The sequence below is a fragment of the Phaethon aethereus genome (genome assembly GCF_964289735.1).
Source record: "Phaethon aethereus genome assembly, chromosome: 1".
NCBI classification, from domain to species: Eukaryota; Metazoa; Chordata; class Aves; order Phaethontiformes; family Phaethontidae; genus Phaethon; species Phaethon aethereus.
Window position 1 is genome coordinate 4,665,952 of NC_138575.1, and position 23,697 is coordinate 4,689,648.

The 23,697-nt window shown below is 45.1% G+C and overlaps 1 protein-coding gene across 1 annotated transcript in view; it reads right to left on the reverse strand.

Annotated features, from left to right (window-relative positions):
• The window catches only part of SFMBT2 (Scm like with four mbt domains 2), a gene marked incomplete at both ends in the record, with an annotated part of 100,604 nt that overhangs the window by 19,835 nt on the left and 57,072 nt on the right, over positions 1–23,697 (reverse strand). The window contains 8 exons of the mRNA XM_082013455.1: positions 1,528–1,667; positions 2,862–2,932; positions 3,506–3,548; positions 4,842–4,955; positions 11,591–11,717; positions 14,754–14,836; positions 21,235–21,382; positions 22,047–22,148. Coding sequence (XP_081869581.1) covers positions 1,528–1,667; positions 2,862–2,932; positions 3,506–3,548; positions 4,842–4,955; positions 11,591–11,717; positions 14,754–14,836; positions 21,235–21,382; positions 22,047–22,148 — 828 coding nt within the window. The remainder of the gene's footprint in view (positions 1–1,527; positions 1,668–2,861; positions 2,933–3,505; positions 3,549–4,841; positions 4,956–11,590; positions 11,718–14,753; positions 14,837–21,234; positions 21,383–22,046; positions 22,149–23,697) is intronic.

Consider the following 23,697-nt stretch of genomic DNA (forward strand, 5'->3'; position numbering starts at 1 on the left):
TGTGGAGAAGCTGGTGTTGGTCTATGCAGCAAAGCCCTCCCTGCCTACCTGGCAGAAGCTTTGCACTACTTAGATTTTCAAAAAACAAATTCCAGGAGGAAAGGAGGAAGAACCGTTAGCCTAAACTGTGAATGCCCCATGTTTCCCCCGTGTTGCTTTTTCATTGCCTGTTTTGCAAATAGCAGCAGATTACTAACAATTCCCATCAGCAGGCCATTATGGACTTGCTTTCAAATTTGGCAGCTGTCAACTTTTGCTCTGCAACCACTTTATCCCGCTTTCTGCTGAGGGCTATTTTTGACTTGCTTCTTTGAGACCCAGGTGTCCCACCTGCACAGGCAGCTGGATTACTGGGCTCTCTTCACGGCCCAGCTTTCAACCATGTGAGACAACCAGCAATGCCGCTGTGTATAAAGCCGTGCGTGTAGGTGACAAGGAAGTGAACAGGGACACAGGAGTCACTCTACAGTAGAGGACAGAGGTGTTTTCAGAAGTGGTGGGTGATTTGGAAGGAATCTCACCTTTCAGGTGTTGCTGTTAAGGGCTGGGATTCATCTATTTCAGACAACTGCAAACATCCTGAGCTGGGCACTGAGGGTCTTGCAAATATATCAGACAAACGGAGATCTAGAAGTTCCCATGCCTTTGCACCAAGGGCAGAGGGAGCTCAGACATACCCCTGCAACCACATCAAGTGGGGTTGCCATAGGTACAGACCAGAAAGCTGGAAGATCTGAATTTCTAGAAGACCCAAGTCAAACTGAAATGATACCCAAGGCACCACCAGCACTCTGCTTATCCAAGAGTACCATCCTGCTGTCCTTTCCCACCTGTAGTCATCTTGCTTCTCATCTGTATATGGACTGTGCGTTGTTTTATTTATGCATTGTTTTCAGACAAGCTGGCTTTTCTCTGAGGTCAACAGCAAGGGCTCAACGCTCTGGATTTGGCCCAAAGCAAGCACTGATTCGGTCAGGATGAAGTGAACAGATGGTAGTGCTCTGCCATCCCTGCTGCACTGATTAACCCATCCACATTCAGCAAGAGCTGGACACACCACAGCTTCCACTCAGCACATCACACACACCCCTGCTTGGCCTTCTGTCCTGTTCACTTTGGATCCTGATGCTTTGGGCCCCATCAGACCATCAGGTACAAAGGTGTCACCCACACTGAACCTGCTGGTCCAACGGCATTGTGGATGCTGAGAAACAGGTTGATAGCAACAACCACAGAGATCCTCTTTGGGGCTGGCTCTGGTTAGAACATTAATTTGCTTGCACAGTAGACAGTTAGATGAAACTTGCTCCCAACTAAGAGAACTCACCATGTTCCAAAAATGTCACCTCTCCCATCAAACCCCACAGTGCACATACCTACCCTCCCTTCCCAGCTTGCAGTTTTGACTTATGGAAACTACTGCAGAGCTCCAGGACAATTTTAGGTGCCACCTTTTCAAATTCTGGGCCTGGCAACCCATGACCCATGTTTTCCCCTAAGTCCCCCCAAAAGATAGCTGAGCCGTACCTCTTTGAGGACCAGCACGCACTTGCCAGGCCCGACAGACTGAGGTAGCTCTGCTATTCTGCCTTTGTTTAAATATGGACCTGAGAAGCAGCGGTGGTTGATGTAGAGCTGGGGGCAGCAGTATCTCCCATTGATGGTGCCTGCAAGGAGAAAGTAGCATTGATGTGCGTGTAGCACTTTTGTACAATAAATCAAGGGCCCTTCTTCTTCCTCCTAGATGTGGGACGGAGGGGACAAGAGTAAAGGAGGCACAAAGTCGTCTTCCCTGGGATAAGAGGTACAGAAGCCTCTGCTAGTTGAATCCATCCAACACAAGAAAAGCAAGTGGTTTTAATAGCAACTGATTTGGCTGCACACCGTGCCGAACGGAGAATCGGGAAAGGATTTCATTCATAACGTGACCTGAGGCTCTTTCATAGCTTGCGTCGCAGATGGACATGAGCGACTCAGGTGCAGCTTGCCAGAAAGGGAACATATTAGCTGCCCCTCACAGATATGAAATTGGCTCAGGGAGAAAATTCAGGTGGAGAGCTCTACAAACCCTGACAAACCAGCTACTGTCCAACCCAGTAAGCACTGTGGTGCCGTTCCCCTGACCCAACACGGGTCTACAAAGCAGTTTTCTTTGTCTGGGCTAATTACTCTGGGCTCCTTTATAGCCCATGGAGAGAAGTGCGTGCTTTCAGATGTGGTTCATGTGCCATCCAAATGGTTATCCACTTTTTGGTTATCATACCCAAAAAGACCCTGTTTCTCCCCATTTGACTGCGACAGGGCCCTGGGATGCTGGCTCAGATGCCAATGTGTGTCCTGCAGTCGGCTGAAATAAAGTGAGTTAAATTCTTCCTCTCCTGCAGAGTCCATGCAATTAACTGGATGAATATTGCACTCTCATAGCCTCCTGCCATTGCTAAAGAGGACAAAAATTTGCCTTTAGCAGAAGTAGCAGCCATGCCACACAGTCTTGATGCTAACACAGGGACCCGTTAAGACCTGGTATAAGAAATTTCATTGATGCCAATTAAAAAGTCGCATCCATCTCCACCAAGGCTTCATTAGCCTGGCCCTAACATCGTTAACTGAAACAGGCAAGCTGCAGGGGAACTCCACTAACCCCAGCAAGACATGATGTTCACACATGGAGGACCAGACCCTCACAAGCTGTACACCAGAAACTCCTTGCACTGCTGGTGGGTCCACACCACCTCATACCCCCTGAGGATGTGGTTCCATCTCACCCTTATGACACGCTCACTGCCTTTTCGGGGTCATCCCCCTCCATACAGTCAATGGGTCCCTGAAATAAGGATCCTACTGGTCCTGAGTAGCCTTACCTGTTGTGTCTGGCTGAGGAACGGGGCAGAGGTCATGAGGTATTTTTTCAACAGGCACTGTGGATGGTAACCTGTTAAACAGCAATTCAGTGTATTTAATAGTGTTAGACAGGGCAAAGGGGCAGAACCAGCCTTCAGGCTGGACCAAGAGATACACCAGGACCTGCCAGGACCAAGGAGTGGAGACACCTCAAATGCAACCCTGCTGCCACATAATTTACCATAGCCCAGCGCCTGCATATTGCAGAAGGAGCCAGATCCACCACTCCTCCAAAAATATGCTCTGGTCTGTGACCTTTAGCCCTTCAGGCTGCAAATATTCCTACTTAGGTCCCTTAAGTTCTAGTTTCTAGAAACTGCAAGGACTCCATAGGCAAGTGTCCTCCTGGTACATGTTCATCTTCCATAAGCACCCCTTACCAGCCATCAGACACTGGCTACACAGTCCCAGCTAGTAAAATATTTCTATTGCAAAGACTTCCTTATATGTTCACAAACATTTTAGACTTAAAGAAACGCCCTTGCCGACTCTGCTGCAGTATCTGGGCAGTAGTTAGCAAAGTCACTCAGCTGCTGTGTATTATCCCCTCTGTAAGACCTGATGGACCCTTGTAAAAATATCACCTTAAATAACAAAAACTTACTGCTTTTCTGGTTGCACAATTGCAATTCTCCTCTTCCTTCGCACTGCAAAAATGAAGCAAGGTAGAAAAAAAATATGGTTTTACCCTTCTGTCCTATAAAGTATACCCACAATGCAAAAAAAAGCTGTATAAATGCACTGACTATAAAAAGACTTCTAACACAATGAAATGGTACTTAATTACTATCGCCATCTTTTCTTGGTATTTTTTAAGCAAGTCACTACATCATTAAAACCTACTTTAAAGATGTAATAATACATTTAATCTTTCCTCTGGAATGCTAGTATCGTGTTTTATGGGATCAGTATAAAAAAAAAAATAAAATAAAAACACAAATATTTTTCCATACAGAAACACATATGGGTAAGATTGCATTTTACAAGCATGATTACCTCCAGCATAATTTATCCCTAGCTATAAATTGCGATAAGGCTGCATAATGTTGCCATAGCAGTATTCTCCCAAATTAGGCCCCGGCTGCCTGATTTTTAACTTAAGCATATTTAACTCTTCAAAAGGGTTGACGCTTTTTAAAATTTGCCTTTCAGATGTTAATTAATATAAACAGCAAGGTTAATTCTTCGTCTGGTGGCTTGTGATCTCTGCAAGGCACAGGAGAACACCACCAAGCCACTGAGCACTCATGAACTGTCTTCAGATACAAATGGAAGGGAGAGAAATTGGTCTTAATGCGCCCTGGAGGCAGGACAAAACACTACGGGCTTAATTGTGCCAGGGGAGATTTAAATTAAACACTAGAGAAATCTCTGAGCTGGTAAGGGCAGTGAAATAACGGGACAGATACCGTGGGAAGGGGTAAAAACTCCATCACAGGAGGCCAGTAAACATTTCTCAATTTAGATGGAGCAGATCCTGTTTTGGAGATGGAGCACCTGGATAGCGTCTTTGTGTCCATTCCACCCTATATTTCATGGTGGCTTTTTTCCTGATTTGAGATCCCACGTCCCCAGTTCACTCAGCTGCCCAAGTGAACTTGGCTTAGCACAACAAAACCTGGATTCACTCCGACAACCCCATCGCAAACCCACAAGCTACAGTGTGGAATCCCAAAAAATGTAACAGCCTTTCCCACTGCAAACAATCCCATTTTTAGAGGGACTGATCACACAGACAACTACAAATTGCAAAATACCAGTGCTGTGGAGTCTGGTCACTAACTAGATTTATTACTATTTATTACAGTACACTTACAGCCTGGTTACTACTCTGCTAGTTAGGTTGGTAGTTTCAAGAATTGGATTATAGACATAAAACAAACTCCTTGATAATTCTGTTGATGTAATATCTATCCTGCTTGAGGTTTCCATGTACTTACAAACAGCTTTGTGTGGTGGAGTTAGGTTATAAGCATTCGCTTCACACCAGCCAACGGGGAAAATATCCATAGACTCTACATCAACTATGTACTCTGGAGAGGGCATCTGTAAACCTATAAACACAAATTTATAATGTAATTTAGACATGGGAATACCAGGCTCAGAGCCATTTGAGCATTCATCATGAAGCAAGGGAAGTAAATGATGGAACATGTAAAAATAAATCTGCTTCCCTGCATCAAAATCAGGTATCATTTCATCTTCAGTTTTGCACAGACAGCAATGATAAGGCTGTTGCATTTACAGTGCAATGTGATTCCAGAGAAAACACCCATTAAGAGCATTCTAAGGGTGCACAGCGAGCCAGCCAAAAGCTAGTAAAGATAAACATGCATGACTTTCCCAAACAAGATGCCCTCTTGTTTTTTTTGTAGAATTGCAAAAATAAGTTAGCAGAACCTCTTGGGTGCTTGCCCTTACTGGTAAGAGAGTGCAGATGGGCTGTAAGAGGACGGTAGCTAATGTGGTGGGCCTTTATGCCCTAATGCCCCCCTGAAGTCTTTTTGTGTAGTTCTGCCCTTGAGTCACTATTTTTAAAGGGAGGGAGAAGACCTTCTGACTAGAGATGTCATGAATTCTCCTAGGACTCCTCACTGCACATGAAACACGAATTGATCACCCAACAAGGGAGACACAGTATAAAAACCCCAAATGGGACAGATGCTCTAAGATCTCTGACATAGTACTGACTCAGAAACCCCACTGAAAATCATAGAATCATAGGATAGTTTGGGATGGAAAGACCTTCAAAGGTCATCTAGTCCAACCCCTCTGCAATGACCAGGGACATCTTCAACTACAGCAGGTTGCTCAGAGCCCCATCCAACCCAGCTTTGAATGTTTCTAGGGATGGGGCATCTACCACCTCTCTGGGCAACCTATGCCAGTGTTTCACCACCCTCATTGTCAAAAATTTCTTCCTTAGATCTAGTCTGAATCTGCCCTCTCCTAGTTTTAAACGATCACTCCTTGTCCTATCGCTACAGGCCCTGCTAAAAAGTCTGTCCCCATCTTTCTCATAAGCCCCTTCCAGTCCTGGCCAGCTGCAATAAGGTCTCCCCAGAGCCTTCTCTTCTCCAGGCTGAACACCCCCAACTCTCTCAGCCTTTCTTCACACTCAAAGCCCATTGCAGCAGATGGAAATATTCCCACTGGCTTTGAGTTCTTTTGAAAACAGCTCTGGGTCCTGAGTCAAGACACCATTTAATTATTCCAATTCAAGCCCATCTGCACAGCCTAGCCAGCAACTTCACCCCCCTCTGCCATTTCCACCCTAGGACCTAAAGCTCCAGCAACAGCATGAGATGTTCTCCTAATAAAAGAGACCAAAAGGATCAGCAGCTTCCCCTGCAGCACCCTCGCCTTTGCATCTGTTACAGCATCTTTGCCTCCTGCTTAATGCAGCAGTGTTTGACTGTGCACCGCTAGATGACTACGGGGAACTTCCCACTAACGAATGTTCATCAAGGGTTTGCAGTGTAATTGAAACAGTAATTGAATTTTGTGATGGGAATGGCATCGAGGCTGAGATGCAGCATTTGGATCAATCTCGTCTCTTGTAATAAACTTGCTGCACTTTGAGAGTGTGTGTTTTTATGAAAACCCAAAGGAAGCAGGAAAATAGGTGCTCGTGTTCACACTGTTGGAAGAAATAATTTAAAAAATTAAATCATGATGTCTGCATAGATTCATGGATCTTCGTGGTATTCCTCTGAGTCCTGCATTGTGTTCATGCATTATACATTGAAGATACAGTCTCTATTTCACCAGGGAAGGGAAGAGGATGGGAGGAAGGCACATGACACAGGACACAACCTGCTCATGTGAGCAGCTGAGTCTCAGTGCAAGGCCTCAGCAGCTGGCATTCCCTGCAAAGCCATTTCCCTCCACGAGAAAGTACCAAGAGGTCACTGCTCAATTTGAACCTGATGAAAGCTGCACTCTTCAATGGGCAAAAAATTTTTGCCTAACACCACAAATCCAGCCAAGAAACTGATGTGAAAACTGCTGAAGTCAGTGGAAAGACATGCACAAAGTGAGCAAGCCATGGATCAAGCTCTAAACAGAGCAAGAGATCAACACGGTCCCCACTGAACTTTCACCAGATCTGGGAAAATCCATTATTTTCGTTACTGTAACTGTTCTATGGTGTTATTCTGACCCAATAAACAGATCAAATGTAGTTTCCTGCTTGCAAATGATAGGTGTGACAGCAAAATTTTGGTTTTGAAGTTTACAGTTGCAAGTGCCCTGATGAGAGCAAGGAAGCACCATAATTTCTGTTCTCCTGCAACACCACTATTCCTCTTGTAAGACATATTCACAGCTACTCTGTCCTCCCTGGCATTGCTTCTTCCCTCTGGCAATTGATAACCCTGCCTTCCACACCCGACATCTTACTGCTTCATTTGGCCTCACTCATATAAGTGGAAAACAGTTTGTTTGAGACTCATCGGTTTCATTTCCTGCATTTTATGCTGCCATCTTCTCAGAGTAGGAAATGTCCATGAGCCTCGAGAGGTTAAACGGAAAAGAACAGGGAGATTGGAAATAGAGTGAGGAAAAATCCCATCTCCTACTACAAATCTTGGGCAGAACAGAGCAGCAACTCTGGAAAACTCTCAAAGGGAAAATTATGTAAAATCTCCCCGGAGATGTGATTAACAAAAGGGTTTTCCTCAAATTCCTAGGCTGTGAAGAGAGTGTACATTATTACTTGTATAAATTCACACCAGAAAGCTTCAGCCTTAAAATCTAAAATGAACCAGTAAAAATTAACAATGCAGTTGATGAGCAATAAAGTAGCAGAAAGTGATGGGACGCACACAGCCTCGGATCAGCCCTACGCTGCCTCTTCACCACGGGGGAACTATACTGCTGCTCATTAAACGCTCGCCCTGAAGTTTACAGAGTTTTGCTACTGTACAAAGCGTGATTTCTTAAGCAATGTTCCCTCACGTCTAACTCCAAGCTGCTTAACTGCTGCGTCCTGTTTTATGGCTGCAGTTTGGGCTGTCAAACAGTGAAACTGGGAGGGCGACAATGAAAGCTTCAGATGCACCCACGATAAATGGTGGGACCTGAGGTCTTCAGTGATGGGCTCCCATAGTTGGGGAGTCTTGCTGCTACCAGAATATAAATAATCAGTCAGAAACCATAGCGTATTAATGGAGTCAAAAAAACATGCCACACTTCAAGCCACATTTATTTTACAACTCTGCAAGCAGGGTTTTTGGGGGGTGGGGTTTAATGCCTATTTTTGGCCTAAGACTATGTACACTGTAGTCATGTATTTCAATAGCAGCAAAACTTGTTTTTATTTTTGCAGTCTTTTACGTCTTTTCCTTTCACTACAGGTCATTCTATTTCTGGTGTTGAGATATAAACCAAGCATAAAGCATCTGTATATCAGAACTCAAAAGACAAGGAGATGCATACAGGTTTTTTTATGACAAGTTGTAAAAAAAATCCTTTAAGAAATTAAAAGAGGAAAAGGCAGGGAGAAAGAGATGAAGAGAGGAGCAAGCTGGGAGAGTGTGGCCCTCTCCCTGCCTTTATGCAGGGTCTTGGAGGACTAGTTGGTTTTAAAGACCCAAGAAACAGCACTTCCTATTCACTACAATGGTCTAGTGAACAGAGTCCCTTTGAAAGTACTACAGCTTAGACAGGAAAAAAAAAAAAAAGAATTCCCAAACCCCATAAAATCTACATATAAAAGTGAAGGCACCTGGCCATTTAAGATGGGGAGTTGGCAAAATGGGTCAGATTCCTTGACCAGATGGGTGTAAATCTGCCTTAGTGAGAACTGAATTACAAACAAGCATTAATTCCAGCTCTTTAACAAAAATATTTGCCCTGCGTCCAGACCCGGAGGCAGATGAGCTTTTGCGACCTCGAGTCAGCAGGCAACCAGTTGTCTCAGATGAAAAAAAACAAAACCCACCATTGCACACATCTCTCCCAAAAGCGAAGATGCAAGTTCGTACCTGCACTGGAGATAATCACAGGTGAGACAAACTGCCTGGGGTGACAGCTCTATGTCAGGGATGGAGAAGGATGACAACCCAGCTCTCCTACGTCCCCCACCTCTGCTGAATTCGGGCACAAACCTGCAGCTCTGCTCTCCCCAGATCTTAGCAGCAAAGACACGAGAAGCACGAATGACTTGGCCTGCCAAGCTGCAGGTCAGGAGGAACCTCTCTTCAGGCAGCAATTGAGTTATAAATATCTGAGAATGGGATTTATCACGGAGATGTCAGGAAAGCCTTGTCTACCATAGAATGCTACTTCTGTAGAGCTAAACACCACAGAGCATCTGCCTTTGTTCTATTTTAGAGCAAGCTGCTAGCATAGATGAGGTACTTTGGGTTACCTGACAATGTTTTTACTAAATTTAAGGGCTTTGATTAGAGATGTTTCCTCTTGTACAAATGGCACTGCACATTTATCAGATGCTGAAATACTTCTTGGGTTATTATAATCAATGCAGCACGATGCTGCTGTGCACACGGGTGATGTGCCAGGTGATGATGAAAGAATAAAGTTAGTATCAAACCGGGTTCCACTGTCTACCAGCCCCAAAACACTGAGAGCTGAGCATCTTGCAGAGGAGGGAAGGTGACTTTTTGTGTAGATCAGGCTTGAGACTTCATCTCACACGGCATTTCTGCAAGAACCCCTTGGCATGACCCCTGTTCCTCTGTCCCTTCTGGAAATCATGTACTTGACTATGATTTTTTTCTCCCATTAACCCTTTACTAGCTGTTTGGCCCTGGAAGGCCCACATAAACTTGCATTAATCTCTGAGAATGAGCTTTTGCAGAAACAATCTTGATAGCAGCTTGGATTTAATGCGCTTCAGCAGCATTACTCATGAGCCACTCATGAGGAGATGTGGGTGACTCCTTTCCTCCCTCCCACCTCCTGCTACAGAGCTCCCATGGGCCAGGCAGGTGTCACTGACTTTAGCACAGGAAAGAGTTGCTCCGTCTCCTTTTGATTCTGCTCTCTGCAGGACAACTCTGCAACCTGGAACCCAGCACAAGCTCTGTTTTTCCCCACCCCTTCTTCCTGTTAGGAGACTGGGATACCAACAACATGCACTACTCCCTGAGCTGCAGAGTATGGCTGTGCCTTGCTTTCCTCCCAGCTCAGCAGGCCATTGTATTTCCTGGGGTTGCACATAGCAAGTGTTTAAGAGATGCTGCTCTTTAATTTGCCCAATCTCTCAGGGATGCCTTCAAACAGCTAGTGGCAGCTACCAGAAATGCTTAAGCAGAGCTGCACAGTACCTACCTGTCAGCATGGGACTGCAGGCAAAGAGTGGAGATATTTTAACATCATGTCTCCCTGAACCATCACGGTAGCTTAACCAAATGCATTTTATTTTGCAAATGGGAGGGTTTCAGCAAGATGTTGCTTTTTGACTGTGTCAGGGCTGACAGCACAAAGAACAGCACGTCTGCCTTATGTATTCAACGCAAGGCAGAAGCACAGATCTTAGAGAAGTTGGTGATGAGCAAGACTATGGGCCACCAGAAGTGTCTTTGATATTTTCATGGTTCTCCAGAAGAAAGCAAAGAAGCATATTACATGTGTAGTTGATGCTGACCCAATTACTACTGATTTCAGAGGGAAACTGAAGCTCTATATATGCATTATAGATCAAGCCGGTAGCTTCAAACAACAATGTGTTACCTTGATGGGTAAAAATTAAACTATGATGTGACAATGATGCAAGCTACAACTTTATGCCCATCAAAAAACTTAAATGAGCATGGCTTTCTGCTCTCAGTGACTTTACAAATAACACTGTTTTTAGAGCAATAGTAAGAAAAATCCCTGTGTTGTGCTAAATTACATTTACTTAAGAAGTCCTTGCCCAGATGAATTGAGAAAGAAAGTCCCAAGAGCAAAACCACATTAAAAATGAGCTCATCTGTACCTCATTTCAAGAAAGGTAGAAATGGAAGTTTTGATACGATATTATGCTCTGCTAGTTTTTCAGCACTCCCCTAACACAGCTGGTACAGTGGTGGTGTTCTCCGTAGGATGACATCTTTCCAAAATCTGTATGACAGAGTTACTGCCTGCAGGAACTCTCTTAGATCGCTGAAGGAAACTATACAATCACAGAGAGAAGGGATGTGAGCATGTGATGGCCAGAGTGAGGAGCAGCATATATTGCAGAAGCTTTATGGATCTAGGTCAAAAAAAGAGGAGAGGGGAGGAGTGAAGGGAGGGAAGGGAGGGAAAGGAGGGAAAGGAGGGAAAGAAGGGAAGGGAGGGAGGGAGGAAGGAAGGAGGGAAGGAAGGAGGGAAGGAAGTCAGTTAGTTAGTTAGTTGCAGGGGGACAGGAGAACACATGAGAGTTGGAAATCAGGGTGGAAGTCTCAGCTGCACAAGTGAGGCAAAATCCACTCCCAGGATGGAGGTCTAGCATGATGGCAGTGAGGAGGTTTCTATCGTCAGTGGAGACCCTTCTGATAGAATCCACACGGATGGAAGGGTGGAAGGGGTTGTGGCTCCCTTGTGGAGAGAGCAGAGGAAGGTAATTCTTAGTAACATATTCTTGGTCAATGTGTATAAAAAGGAAAGGCTCGTAAAAGCAGTACTGGGCACAGGATGGAAGGACAAAATTAAGAGAGCGTTTGAGTGAACCACACAGAAGAAGCTTTACAGCACATACCTTCAAGGTGAAGCCACATTAACCGTCCTTTAACTGAGGTGATAGAAGCAACACATATCTCTGCAGGGTTCCTGGGGTTCACTGCCTCCAGCTTCATGTTCTTAGTAAAGCCACGGCTGAAGGATGTCTGAAAGAGTCAAGGACCAACACTGAGGCATGGCACTGCAGCCTTGCATGACTTTAATTAGGCTGTCCACTGGGAAGCGTAAATTTAGCACGGTTTGCTTTTCACTGGAAGTGCAGCGTACACTGAAGAACACAAAGGTATCAAAATTCAAAATGGAGCTGCCCTGGACACCCACATGAAAAAACAATGATGGCAACAAATCATGAAGCAATGTATTTCACGGTTTACTCCAATCCCTAATTCTCAGAGACTGGGAGGAGGTCACTCCACACCAGATCCAAGTATATTTGAATGCTTGCTAGTAATGGGTTTGCTGGACGCTGTTGGTGACGAGATACTACACAGAGGGTTCCCATATCTGCTGTGCTTGAGCATCTCTCATCTTGCTAGGAGAAACCTTGTAAAGCAAATAACCCATCTTGCCTGAGACCAGAGAAACTTCTTCACACGTTTAGTTGCCCAGGCTGACTGAGACTGGAGAAATTTGAGTAAGCTACTCAAGTATGTTTTTCTTCATGTAGTATTTTAAGCTCAATGTACAAGATCCTTCTCTGTAGACTTCAGGTACATAAGTTCACCCATTGCAGGCAGGTGCAGATGGAGCCAGTTGTGTTTACTGCTACAGCTGTACCTCTCTACACTTAAACACAGCACCAAAGAAACAGGTCCTTCACAGCTTATCTGAGGGGCCCACTGCCCCCCCACTCTTCTCCAGTGAAGGCAAAGCCAGTCCAGATATTACAGCAACGATCCCCAAATGAGTGGTCATCACCGCAAATAAGAAACACAGCACCAAAATGTGAGGTCATGAGTTTGTGAGAATGGAGCATCCCCCACTGTATGAAATGTTTGGGATCCTGAGAGAATCACAGAATCACTAGGTTGGAAAGGACCTTCAAGATCATCAAGTCCAACCATTAATCCAGCGCCACCATGTCCCCTAAACCATGTCCTGAAGCGCCACATCCACACGTTTTTTGAACACTTTGAGCTGCAGCTCAAATCATTCAGGCCAAGGCTAATGTATGCCTTGGCAAACTGCTTCAGTCTGAGGCTGGCCTGGCCATGTGATAGCAGCAGGTTGCTGACCAGTCCCTCCTGCTCCTGCCAGAGCCAGGATAGCTCAGCCCTAACATAACAAACCACAGCTCCTGTTTGCAGCCGCTGCTGTGGCTGTGCACTGTTTGCAGATCACTGCAGGTGATCCCAAGTGCAGAGGGATCCCAAGACCTTACAACCCTCTCCAAAACCTTCCCCACAAGCCAAGCCCCAAGCTACTCTTCACCTTCTTTCATCCTTACACTCTGCCTCTTCCAGTGTCCTCTCTCCCTTCACTTAAGGTCAGTCCCTTCCCAATATCCCCACCACCACGCCTGAAAACACACTAATGCAATGCGTGTGGCCATGCCGTGGCTTCCTTTCCTTGCGTTTTCCTCCCCACCATCACACCTGTTCTGCAACTCGTCCGTTCGGAGTGCTTGCATCTCTCTGCACACAACAGCACAAAAAGGTTCCCCCTCTTGGCTGAGATTTTCGCTGATAATAATTAGGATGGGTAGTAACTATCACTGACTCAAAATGACACCGGTTGAGCAACTGGAAGCCAGATTCAAATTCAACCCTTCTACTATCCGTACAGCACCTAGTACCATGGGCACTTCACCATGAACAACCACCGGGAGCTCTTTGCGAGACTAAAAACTTCTGGATTTGGTCTTGTTTTTTCATCAAGAAGCCTTCCAAGAATGTTCTGCTAGTCTCAAATATTGCTTGGGCCGTCACAAGCCTTGCTCAGCACACAGATCAGCCTCACCCTGTAAAAGCTGCCAATGGCCAGGACTGCAGAAAAGCAGGGTGAGTTTGTTTAAATGCCTTTTATGTCGCCTAACAAGGAAACATCATTTATCATCACACCGGTTCCTTTCGTTGCAATTCGGTGCTGGAGGCTAATTTATACAGAATCAATGGCAAAACTGTTAGCTGGGAGTTTATTTTCCTAAGCATTTGGTCATGTCAATCCATTTCGTAACTGCCTCTCCTCGTTAAATATCCCTCCCGGAGAAACGGTTACGGCATATCTACTTCCAGCATCACGTCTGGCTGCACTAGGTGGAAGATGTGCTTGCAATAGAGCTTCTATCAAAGAGCTGCTCACAGCCACGAAACAAACGGACCGACCCTCCGGGGCGGTTGCACAAGTGACAACAGTGAGATTACACCTCTCTGCAGAGAACTGTGTTATTGGGAGGGAAATGATAACAGACACATGTTCATCTGATGAATGTTTCCTTAAAAGAAGACAAAACACCTGCTTAGACCTGATTTAATCTTCGGAGGATATTATGAAGAGACTATTCTCAAGACTGCCAGTGAGCATAGATCCATTACTTGACAAAACGAAGGCGGATATAAAGAAAGGGGAGGGGTGCTTGCAAAGAGAAGAAATGCAGCAGTTGCCCCATGCTACTGGTGTGATGCAGCACTGTCCCTCAGCGCTTTCAGAAATCTTAGCTGTTTCATCACCGTTGCTGTATCAAGGAAGCACACAAACTGCCCCAAAGACCAGAGCATCCATGTGGGTTAATCACTCTTCTGATACTCTCAGCTCAACCGTTTCAACCTTAGTTTTTAAACGTATTTGGTTTGATCAAACCAGGAACCAGAGAAAACACCCAAAATATGAAAAGGGCCAGATGATATCATGCAATTTTTCTACCTAATTTTTTTTAAAATTTTTTTTAAAGCACTTGTATTACTTGTAATGGTCAGTTGAGATCCTTCTTTTACTAGGTGCTGTACAAAATCAGAGAGGAGATGAAGAGCAGGAAATCTAAATGAATCAGATAAAGCCAAGAATAAGGTAACACTTTTTCTCTCTAGGAACGGAGACCTGAAACACTTCTTCACCCTCCTTCCTAAGACAGACTCATGGTGGACTGGGGGAACCTCCCAAAGCCTTGCTGCAGCTTTTCTGTGCAGGCTGTTTTGTTTCACAGGGATTGACAGGAGCGACGCAAAGGCAAAAAGAGAACTTACATTTCTAAAGCACGGGTGAGGCGCTGCCTCCGCTCCACACTGCTTCTGGTAGTCTGCCCAGTCAAAGTCCTGGCCAGAGTAACCTGCAGGACGACAAAACAGGAAGCACCATCAGCCACCACTTCACACCAGAGAGACAGAGAGCACGAAACGGGCCCCAAGCAGATGACCATTGGTGTTTCAGCATCCCATCCCACCTCAGTGAACTGTGTGGTATCAGCAGGCAAATTCTCTGGATGCCTGGTTATACACTGTGAGAGCCAATGCCAGCACTTTTCCATCTCTCTCTCACACATCTTCTGTATTTTGCTTTGAAACCTCCAGGTCTTCATTAAAACGTAGTAAAGTATATTTATTTTCATTATTTTCCCTTTCATGTAAGCATCTCCCAGGCTTTAATAAACCCATAACTACCAAGAAGTGTTACTGTCCCCAATTTCCAGGTGGGGCTAGTCATGGACTTCTTTCTTCTCCCTTTAGCTATCTAAGGGACAGGACTATGGTGCTGGACGTCAAGGGTCCCACAGCAGTGGACAGGGAGAGGACCAGCACAATCAGAAGCTGATTCATCCTCTCTTTCGAAGCATGAGATAAATTCTCCTCTCTCTCCATTGATATGGATGTACCCTCCATGACTGACTTTCCAGCAGCTCAGCGTATGTGAGCTGAATCCCATCACAGCAAGCACCTTATCTAGGGTTGTATAGAAATCTGAAGCAGAGCAGGAAAATGAACGCAGATTTCCCAGCTCACAGACTAAAGTCTCAGCAACTAGATGACCCCTTCAGCCTCTGCTTCTAGAAAAAAAAATAAATGAAGCAACATTGATTTATATGAGCATCTCTCAATCAGTCCCATCACAGAGAGACAAAACAGACCTCTGCTCACCCATTATTCTTACCTGGCTATTTAGGCAATAAACTCTTGGGACAGAGAGGGTTTTTTTAATTTGATTTTTCTTTGGTTTTTTGTCTGCCTCTTAGTCTATTATTTTTTTTCCGTTCTCTCTAAACTGGAGAGAGATGGATTGAATGGGTGGACTGCTGGGTGGATGAGGGATTGATTGGATTGTCACATCCAAAAGGTAGTAGTCAACAGCTCAATGTCCACTTGGAGATCAGTGATGAGTGGTGTCCCTCAGGGGTCTGTACTAGGACCAGCACTCTTCAGTATCTTCATCAATGACACAGACAGTGGGATCAAGTGCACCCCCAGCAAGTTTGCAGATGAGTGGAGCGGCTGACACGCCTGAGGGATGGGATGCCATCCAGAGGAACCTGGACAAGCTCGAGGAATGGGCCCATGTGAACCTCCTGAGGTTCCACAAGGCCAAGGGCAGGGTCCTGCACCTGGGTCAGGGCAACCCCCGGTATCAGCACAGGCTGGGAGATGAAGGGATGGAGAGCAGCCCATGGAGAAGGACTTAGGGGTACTGGGGGATGAAAAGCTGGACATGAGCCGGCAATGTGCGCTCACAGGCCAGAAGCCAACCGAGTCCTGGGTTCCACCCAAAGCCGCGTGGCCAGCAGGGCGAGGGAGGGGATTCTGCCCCTCTCTCCACTCTGGGGAGACCCCCCTGCAGGGCTGCGTCCAGCTCTGGAGCCCTCGGCACAGCAGAGACATGGACCTGCTGGAGCGGGGCCAGAGGAGGCCCCAGCAATGCTCCGAGGGCTGGAACAGCTCTGCTGGGAGGACAGGCTGGGAGAGCTGGGGGGGCTCAGCCTGGAGCAGAGAAGGCTCCAGAGAGACCTTAGTGCAGCTGCCAGGGCTGAGAGGGGTCTTGGAAGAAAGATGGGGATGGACTTTTTAGCAGGGTCTGTAGCAATAGGACAAATGGTTTTAAGCTAAAAGAGGGTAGATTTAGACTAGATCTACGGAAGAAATTTTTGACAATGAGGGTGGTGAAACACTGGCAGAGGTTGCCCAGAGAGGTGGTCGATGCCCCATCCCTGGCACCATCCCAGGTCAGGCTGGACGGGGCTCTGAACAACCTGATCTAGTTGCAGATGTCCCTACTCACTGCGGGGCGGTTGGACTAGATGACCTTTGAAGGTCCCTTCCAACCCAAACTATTCTATGATTCTATGATTTTTACAGTGCTTTAAACCAGTAAGTGCTAATCCCGTCCAGGGCGCTGTGACGATACTGTCAATACTCTAATAACGTTATTGCAGAACTACTCTCACTGGAAAGTTTCAGGAGTCACCTAAAGGCCAAATTATCCCCTCAATCTCCCTGCCTGGCTCTCAGCCTGGCCTTATTTCACAGAACATTCCTTAATGCCTTTTTCATTGACAGTCAAAAAGGGACACTCGAGATCAGATTGTAAATGAATCATTTATGACAATGAAAATTGTGAAATTTTTTGTAGGCAAGAAAGGACTGGAATACTGAGTGGAGTCACCTATCAGTCACCCAGACCCAAAAAAGGAGGAAAAAATTTTGAAAGTAAAGTCCCAAGTATTCCTGCCAAGACCAAGTATCTGGGATAAAATGACTTCTAATCCTAATGATTGCATACATGGCAAACAAATTAATGAGATAAAGCCTTGAGCTAAGACGCCTGTCTCTATGGGGCATGAAAGTGCATCATAATTGGAAAACATGCACAGGGAAGTAAAAAAGGGCCATTACTTATAGAAAATGTTCATTTTTCATACAAAAAAAAACCCCACCTTGCACTGTTTTTTAACAACCAATTCATGCAACAGTGTTTTCCTCTTGCTTCTTCTCCATCTTTTTTCTTTCCAGTTAATTGCTTGCCAGATACTTTTTAGCTTCATAAAATGAAATGGAAAACAGTAGGAGAAGTGCACACCACTTTGCATCAGAAGAGGATTCATCTGATCGCATACAGATGTTTGCAGTCAGTGTTCTCCATTGACTCCAGAAGAATGGATGGGCAAAGGTGATGGGCTCAGGTGGGGACAGTGTAGTTGTCTACTTTAAATCACCTGGGGTCCACCCCAGCTGCCACAGCACGTTGCCCTCAGGGACCCAAAAACCTGCACGCTCTCTCATGGCCAATTTAAACCCCTCACAGACAGGTTTTGCATCTTAATTGCAAGCTACACAAAATCTTGGCAGAGCGGATGGAAAAGGCTCATTGACAAGGTTTCGGTGAGGTATAAAAACTTCATTGTGTTGTCACCGCACAACCACCTGTTGGCTTGGCCCTGCACCATTGAAATCACTTAGATTTCAGCAGGAATGAAATCTGGGAGGGCAGTTAAAGAGTTTGCCATAACTCACTTCAACAGCCCAACGAGAGTGACTCCAAGAGAAGCATACTCAGGAATTGGCTTCAAAAAAGCCTGGACCTGTATACAGCCTTTTCATGGAGCCTCATGATATCAGCTATCTCCCTTAGCACATGAGGAGGTACCACGTACCCAGTACCACCATTAGCACATGGCAGTCACATATTGTCATCCTCTAAGGTTCAGCCCAAGTACTAACGTTCAAAGTTTTGCTTGTGTGATCCACCTGCTACTCTCCAAACATGTAAGAACTCATTGTGTTTTCTACCTTGACTCTCAGCATGGAAGAGCCCAGCAGCTCAACCAGAAGCACATATAACACCACAAACGTACGGGAGGTTTTGGAAGTGGCACTTCCTTAGTAAGCCTTACAACTAGGAGTGCTACTGAAATGTTCTTCCCCTTCGTAACAGCTCATAAAAAGGAACAACGGTTGTTACTCTAAAGGGAAGTGGTCTATAAATCCAGCTCTAATAAATATAAACAGCGCTTGTTCAATGGTTATACATCAGCAGTAAATGGGTATTCATTTTTGGCACTGTACAGGAAAATACTGCTCTCTATTTCTAGTAGCAAATGTTTGCACCTCCTGTTCATGACTCATCTACTCTGTTTGGCTTCAACAAAGGCCTGATAGGCAAAAAGGCAAGGGAATGGATATCAGAGAAATAAAGGACTCTGAACCCAAATACCTTAACTTGGCACGTTGTTCCGATTAAATAAAATCAGTTCATTTTAAAATCAGAGAGCGTCCTTGTCAATACAAATTAACCAAAAAAAAACAAGCAAAGAAATACAACACAGCAAAAAAACTTTTCAAAAAAGACTTCTTCCATTGTTCTTTTGCTCCATGGAAACTTCTTGCCTTTCAAGAGGGAGAGACATTTGAAACACTGAATATTGTCAACATATCCTCTGTTAAGGGTGATGGTGGTCAGGAACGTGTGAGCACTGAGGAAGCAGGAGGCTGGTCAAATCTGGTGCGAGAATCCAAAGATGATATTATGCTGCTCAGAGAAGACTGGCTCCCTCAGTGGGGGTTTAGATGTTTTTCGCTTTCCCTCTGCTTTCTGGTTTTGGCGGTTTGTGCATTTTTGTTGTTTGTTTGTTGGGGCTTTTTTTTAAGAAATCGTTCCAATGTCTGAGTACATTTTAGCTACTCAAAGTAGCATGTCTGCCGATGGAGGAGGTTTTTGACACCAAAGGAGCTAAGATGCAGTTTAGGCATGCAGCCCTCATACACAGTATAAGAAATACGGAAATATATAGCATGATCTGTCACCTGCTTTATACCTTTTTAATAGCTTCCCTCCAGGATTTTTCATCTGACATCAGAAAGCAAACTTTATTTTCATCAGGGGAATGAGGGGAGACTTCCTACACTTTCTCAGGAGCCCAGGTGGACCCCAATCACCAGACCACACCAGAAACCTACTTGCCCCTTAGACTCTACTGGCCAAGTTGAGAAATACCCATGTGATAGATGTTACAGCCACTTCTAAAAATGCTGGCATCTAAAAGAGAGTTTGCATGCACTTGACCCGTAAAACATCATCTCAGACAGGCTTTGTACCAGCACAGATTGGAAATTATTAGGCCATGACCCTGTAAAGAGAAATGCCTAGCCTATGGTCTACCTCAGTTAATTAGCTGGCCTGGGGAAGCTGCATGTGAATTTGGGGTGGAAAAAACAGAACATTCCATTTACTTTCATTTTTAGCACCTTTTCTGGCCAGTATCAGTGAACAATTACACAGGCGTTATCATCATACCTGGTCTTAAGCAGAAGGGAGCTAAAGTATCCTGACAACACATTTATTTCAATGAAAGAACAGAGTAATCACGGATGCGCCATATGCAGCTGCACGCACGGGACTCCAGAACTTTGGTGGGAATTTCAAATTACATGTGCTCAAGCAACCGTCTGAATCTGGTAGGGAATAACCCCTCGCTTCCCTGGGTTTGGCAGCAGCATACTTTTTCCAAAATTAGGACAAATCTGCATGCACAAAACTTAGTGGGATTTTTTTTTTTTTTAGGTATTTCTTTTTGTCCCAAGCAGCACCAATTTTTGGCAAAGGGTCAACATCCCGGCCAGCTTCAAAAACCTGAAATTCCAAACAACCAATACATTTTGCAAGCAAAGAAATATTGCTAGGGCACCACAGGTGGTTGTCTGAAATTGCAAGTAATTAACTGCACTGCTACAAAGTTGGGAAATAACATGATTGGAGGCTGTTTCTCCTGGCTCAGACCTGAACACTGCCCGCAGTTTGTCCTCGCCTGGGATTGTGTGAGACAGCTAAGGAAATGCCTACATCCTCCCAGTCAGGCAGCTGCGAGTTTAGCTGGCAGGGCACAAGGTGATTTCAACAAAGACGACATTTAGATTTAGGAGCTTTCCTTGGGCTCAGCATTGTACCACATACTGTGGATGCTGTAGCGGAGCTGCATGGTTTGCCTCTAGTATGATACGCCTTTTAATGCTCCTTTTGCTCTCTACACACACAAAGCATCGCTAAGATGCATTTTACAGGAATTCACTAGGCTTTGGTGCAGCCTGCTTCCAGACTACAAAGCACATGGACATCAACAGGCCACTGAGATGTGTTTGCAGAGGTGTTCACGGGGTGGTACGAGCCAGAACAGCCTCAGGTGAGTCACAGAATTACAGAATCATTAAGGTTGGAAAAGACCTCTAAGATCATCAAGTCCAACCACCAACCGAACACCACCAAGCCCATTAAACCATGTCCCGAAGTACCGCATCTACACGTTTTTTGAACACCTTCAGTGATGGTGACTCCACCACTGCCCTGGGCAGCCTGTGCCAATGCTTGACCACTCTCTCCATAAAGAAATTTTTCCTAATATCCAATCTAAACCTCCCCTGGTGCAACTTGAGGCCGTTTCCTCTTGTTCTGTCACTAGTTACTTGGGAGAAGAGACCAAAACCCACCGCACCACAACCCCCTTTCAGGTAGTTGTAGAGAGTGATAAGGTCTCCCCCTCAGCCTCCTCTTCTCCAGACTGAACAACCCCAGTTCCCTCAGCTGCTCCTCGTAAGACTTGTGCTCCAGACCCCTCACCAAGAGAGCTACTCTAGCTCGAGATACTGAGGGTGGTGCTCGGCAGCAAACAGCATCACAGTTTCAAAGACAATAATAACAAGCAAACTTCCTTCAGAGGAAACATGCAAATCACCATGAAGGAATACGAACCCTTGGGAGGTGTGAGATTGACTCCGTTTTTAAGGCACCACTGTATTGGCAAGATCCCTAAGGAATCCGCATGGCAAAGCATTGAGATTTTGCTGGGTTCAGGTCTCAAGTCATCGATGGTCACTTGTAAATAATGATTGTTAAAAACCTAATGGGTGAAAAAGAAGAAAACAAAATCAGAAGTTAAACTTGCTGTAACATTAGGTAACGTGAAAACGTGAAACAGCCCAGCCCTGGAATCAAACTACTCCTGAAAATAACCCGCTCTCACCTAACACTTTTCATCAAAGTCTTTCTACCATAGAGATCAAAGCCTGAGTTTTAGAGATGGGTAAATTGAGGCAAGGGAAAGTGCTGGGGTTCAGGGTCACTCAGTGTGCCCAGAGCTGAGGAGGGACTGGAGGAAATCCTGGAGACCCCACAGCTTTCCTCTCTCTTGCCTTTGAGAGTGTGGATTAAATATCCAGCTACTGCCTCATTCCAGCTGTTTTACTTCAAAAGGTTTCCCAGACGTGCAGGGAAAATACATACGCATGGAGGGGAGACAGAGATAAAAGAGGGATCCCTTTTTTTGCATGGAAGTGGTAGATGGCCATGCTCATCCCCATTAGATTTAAGTGCATACAGTCAGCTGGTGATGCTTGTGGGAAAGCAGCAATCCATTAATTAGGAATGCCCATGGATTTTTAAATGTATTTCTTAATGTGTTCTCCAGCCAATGAAGCACCACTCTTGAATTTTCCTAAACGTGGTGGAAATCAGCAAGAGGTTCCTAATCAGGCTCTTTTCATCCCTCCTTTCTGGGAGCTCACCTTGGTCACTGATGCAGGACAGATATGAAACGGCTCCCTCACATCCACCGCCTCCAGCTTCATCCCCACAGTAAAGAAGTGGTTTCGCAAATCAGCATGGTCCTGCGGGAAGCGATGGGGAAGAGGAACAGACAGTGTGTCAGCACCATCCATCAAGGAGGGGTTGATACATTTGAAAATCTATTTGAAATGTGTTCATGTGGGTTTTGTCACTTAGCTGATTACCAGACTGACTTCTAGCTCCAACTGGGTGCTGCTGGTCCTATGTTCTTTTCATGTCAAGCCAATCACAGAAAGACAGGGGACATTCTTACTCCTAGAGGACAGATCTGCAGGACCAAGCCCATCGTATCTAAAGCACAATATGCATCCACCTCATCAGCAGCATCTAATTTAGTCAAGAAGGAGATCGTGCTCACCAAAATGAGGACCTGTCTGAGAAATGGCTACTTGAAAATCTCCCCTGGGCAGAGGAAGGTCTTTTCCCCTCCCAGGAAGGTCTCTTCTCCAGCCAGGAGACTAAAGGTGGACAGACAATGAACTTGGACCCAAAATGTGGGCAACAAGAGAGCACGCTGGTGGGAAAACATGCAACTATGTTCACGTACATGCCTACCACAACACTTTCACCCAGGATCAAACCTGGCTGTGCCCAGAGTGTTGCACACAGCAGCTTTGTGGATGGCAGCAGGATGCAGTCCCAAAACTCAGAAGTAACCCAGTTTCAGCTCCCTGACTGGCCACCAGTTTAGCGTTTAACATCTATCAAATTACTCCATCCCTCATGAGCCCTGTCTAGTAGGTGTACAAGCTGGCATCCTAATTCCAGAGAAGTGATCATATTTTGTGTTTGTTCAACAAAAATGTCCTACAGTATTTATAAACCATCTGTGCATTAGCCAATACAAGCCTAAAAAAGAGATAATGTTATATTTAACACACACATACAGATGACTCAAAAATACATGCAGAAAGCTTGCTATCTAATAAGTGGTTAGCAATGTCATTCCCATCTACATTCATTGCTACATGTTCTATTCTTGTTCTAAAATGATCTTCTATTGATCCGAAGTTGTATGTCATTGTGCTTTCTTTTCCCAAGAACTGTCTTCACTTGTAGATTTAACAACTTCTATTTTGGGATCTTACATTCCTGCTGCCATTAGAGATAAGGATTTTTACAAGCTCCAACCACAGCTAAATGAATTGTTTTCATCTTACCAACCTGCAATGTTATGGAGACTTTTATGTGAGAACCAGAAAGCAGTCAAAAAAAAAAAAATCATAACGGATTTAGTCTCACAGCAGGAGAAATATATGCAGATGGGGAAAATGAGGAAGATTTAGCAATAATGTCCCAAAGATCAATGAACTAAAGGCTGAGGAAGGAGCAGACATTCAGGAGTTTGGGCGTCCTGCAGTGTAGCATAACCATCAGCCATACTTGCGCTTGCTGGCAGTCACTTCCGTATCACTAAAGCCCCAGAAGGACAGGAGACACATTTCTAGCAGCTTTACACACAGAATGTTTTACTGAATAAAGTCTGAACCGGGGAAGAGAATCTGGCTCCTTGTACATAAAGGTTGCATAGTAGCAGGGATGCATCGGACAGACGGGTTATCAAAATTTCCGTCTTTAACACTGAAAAAG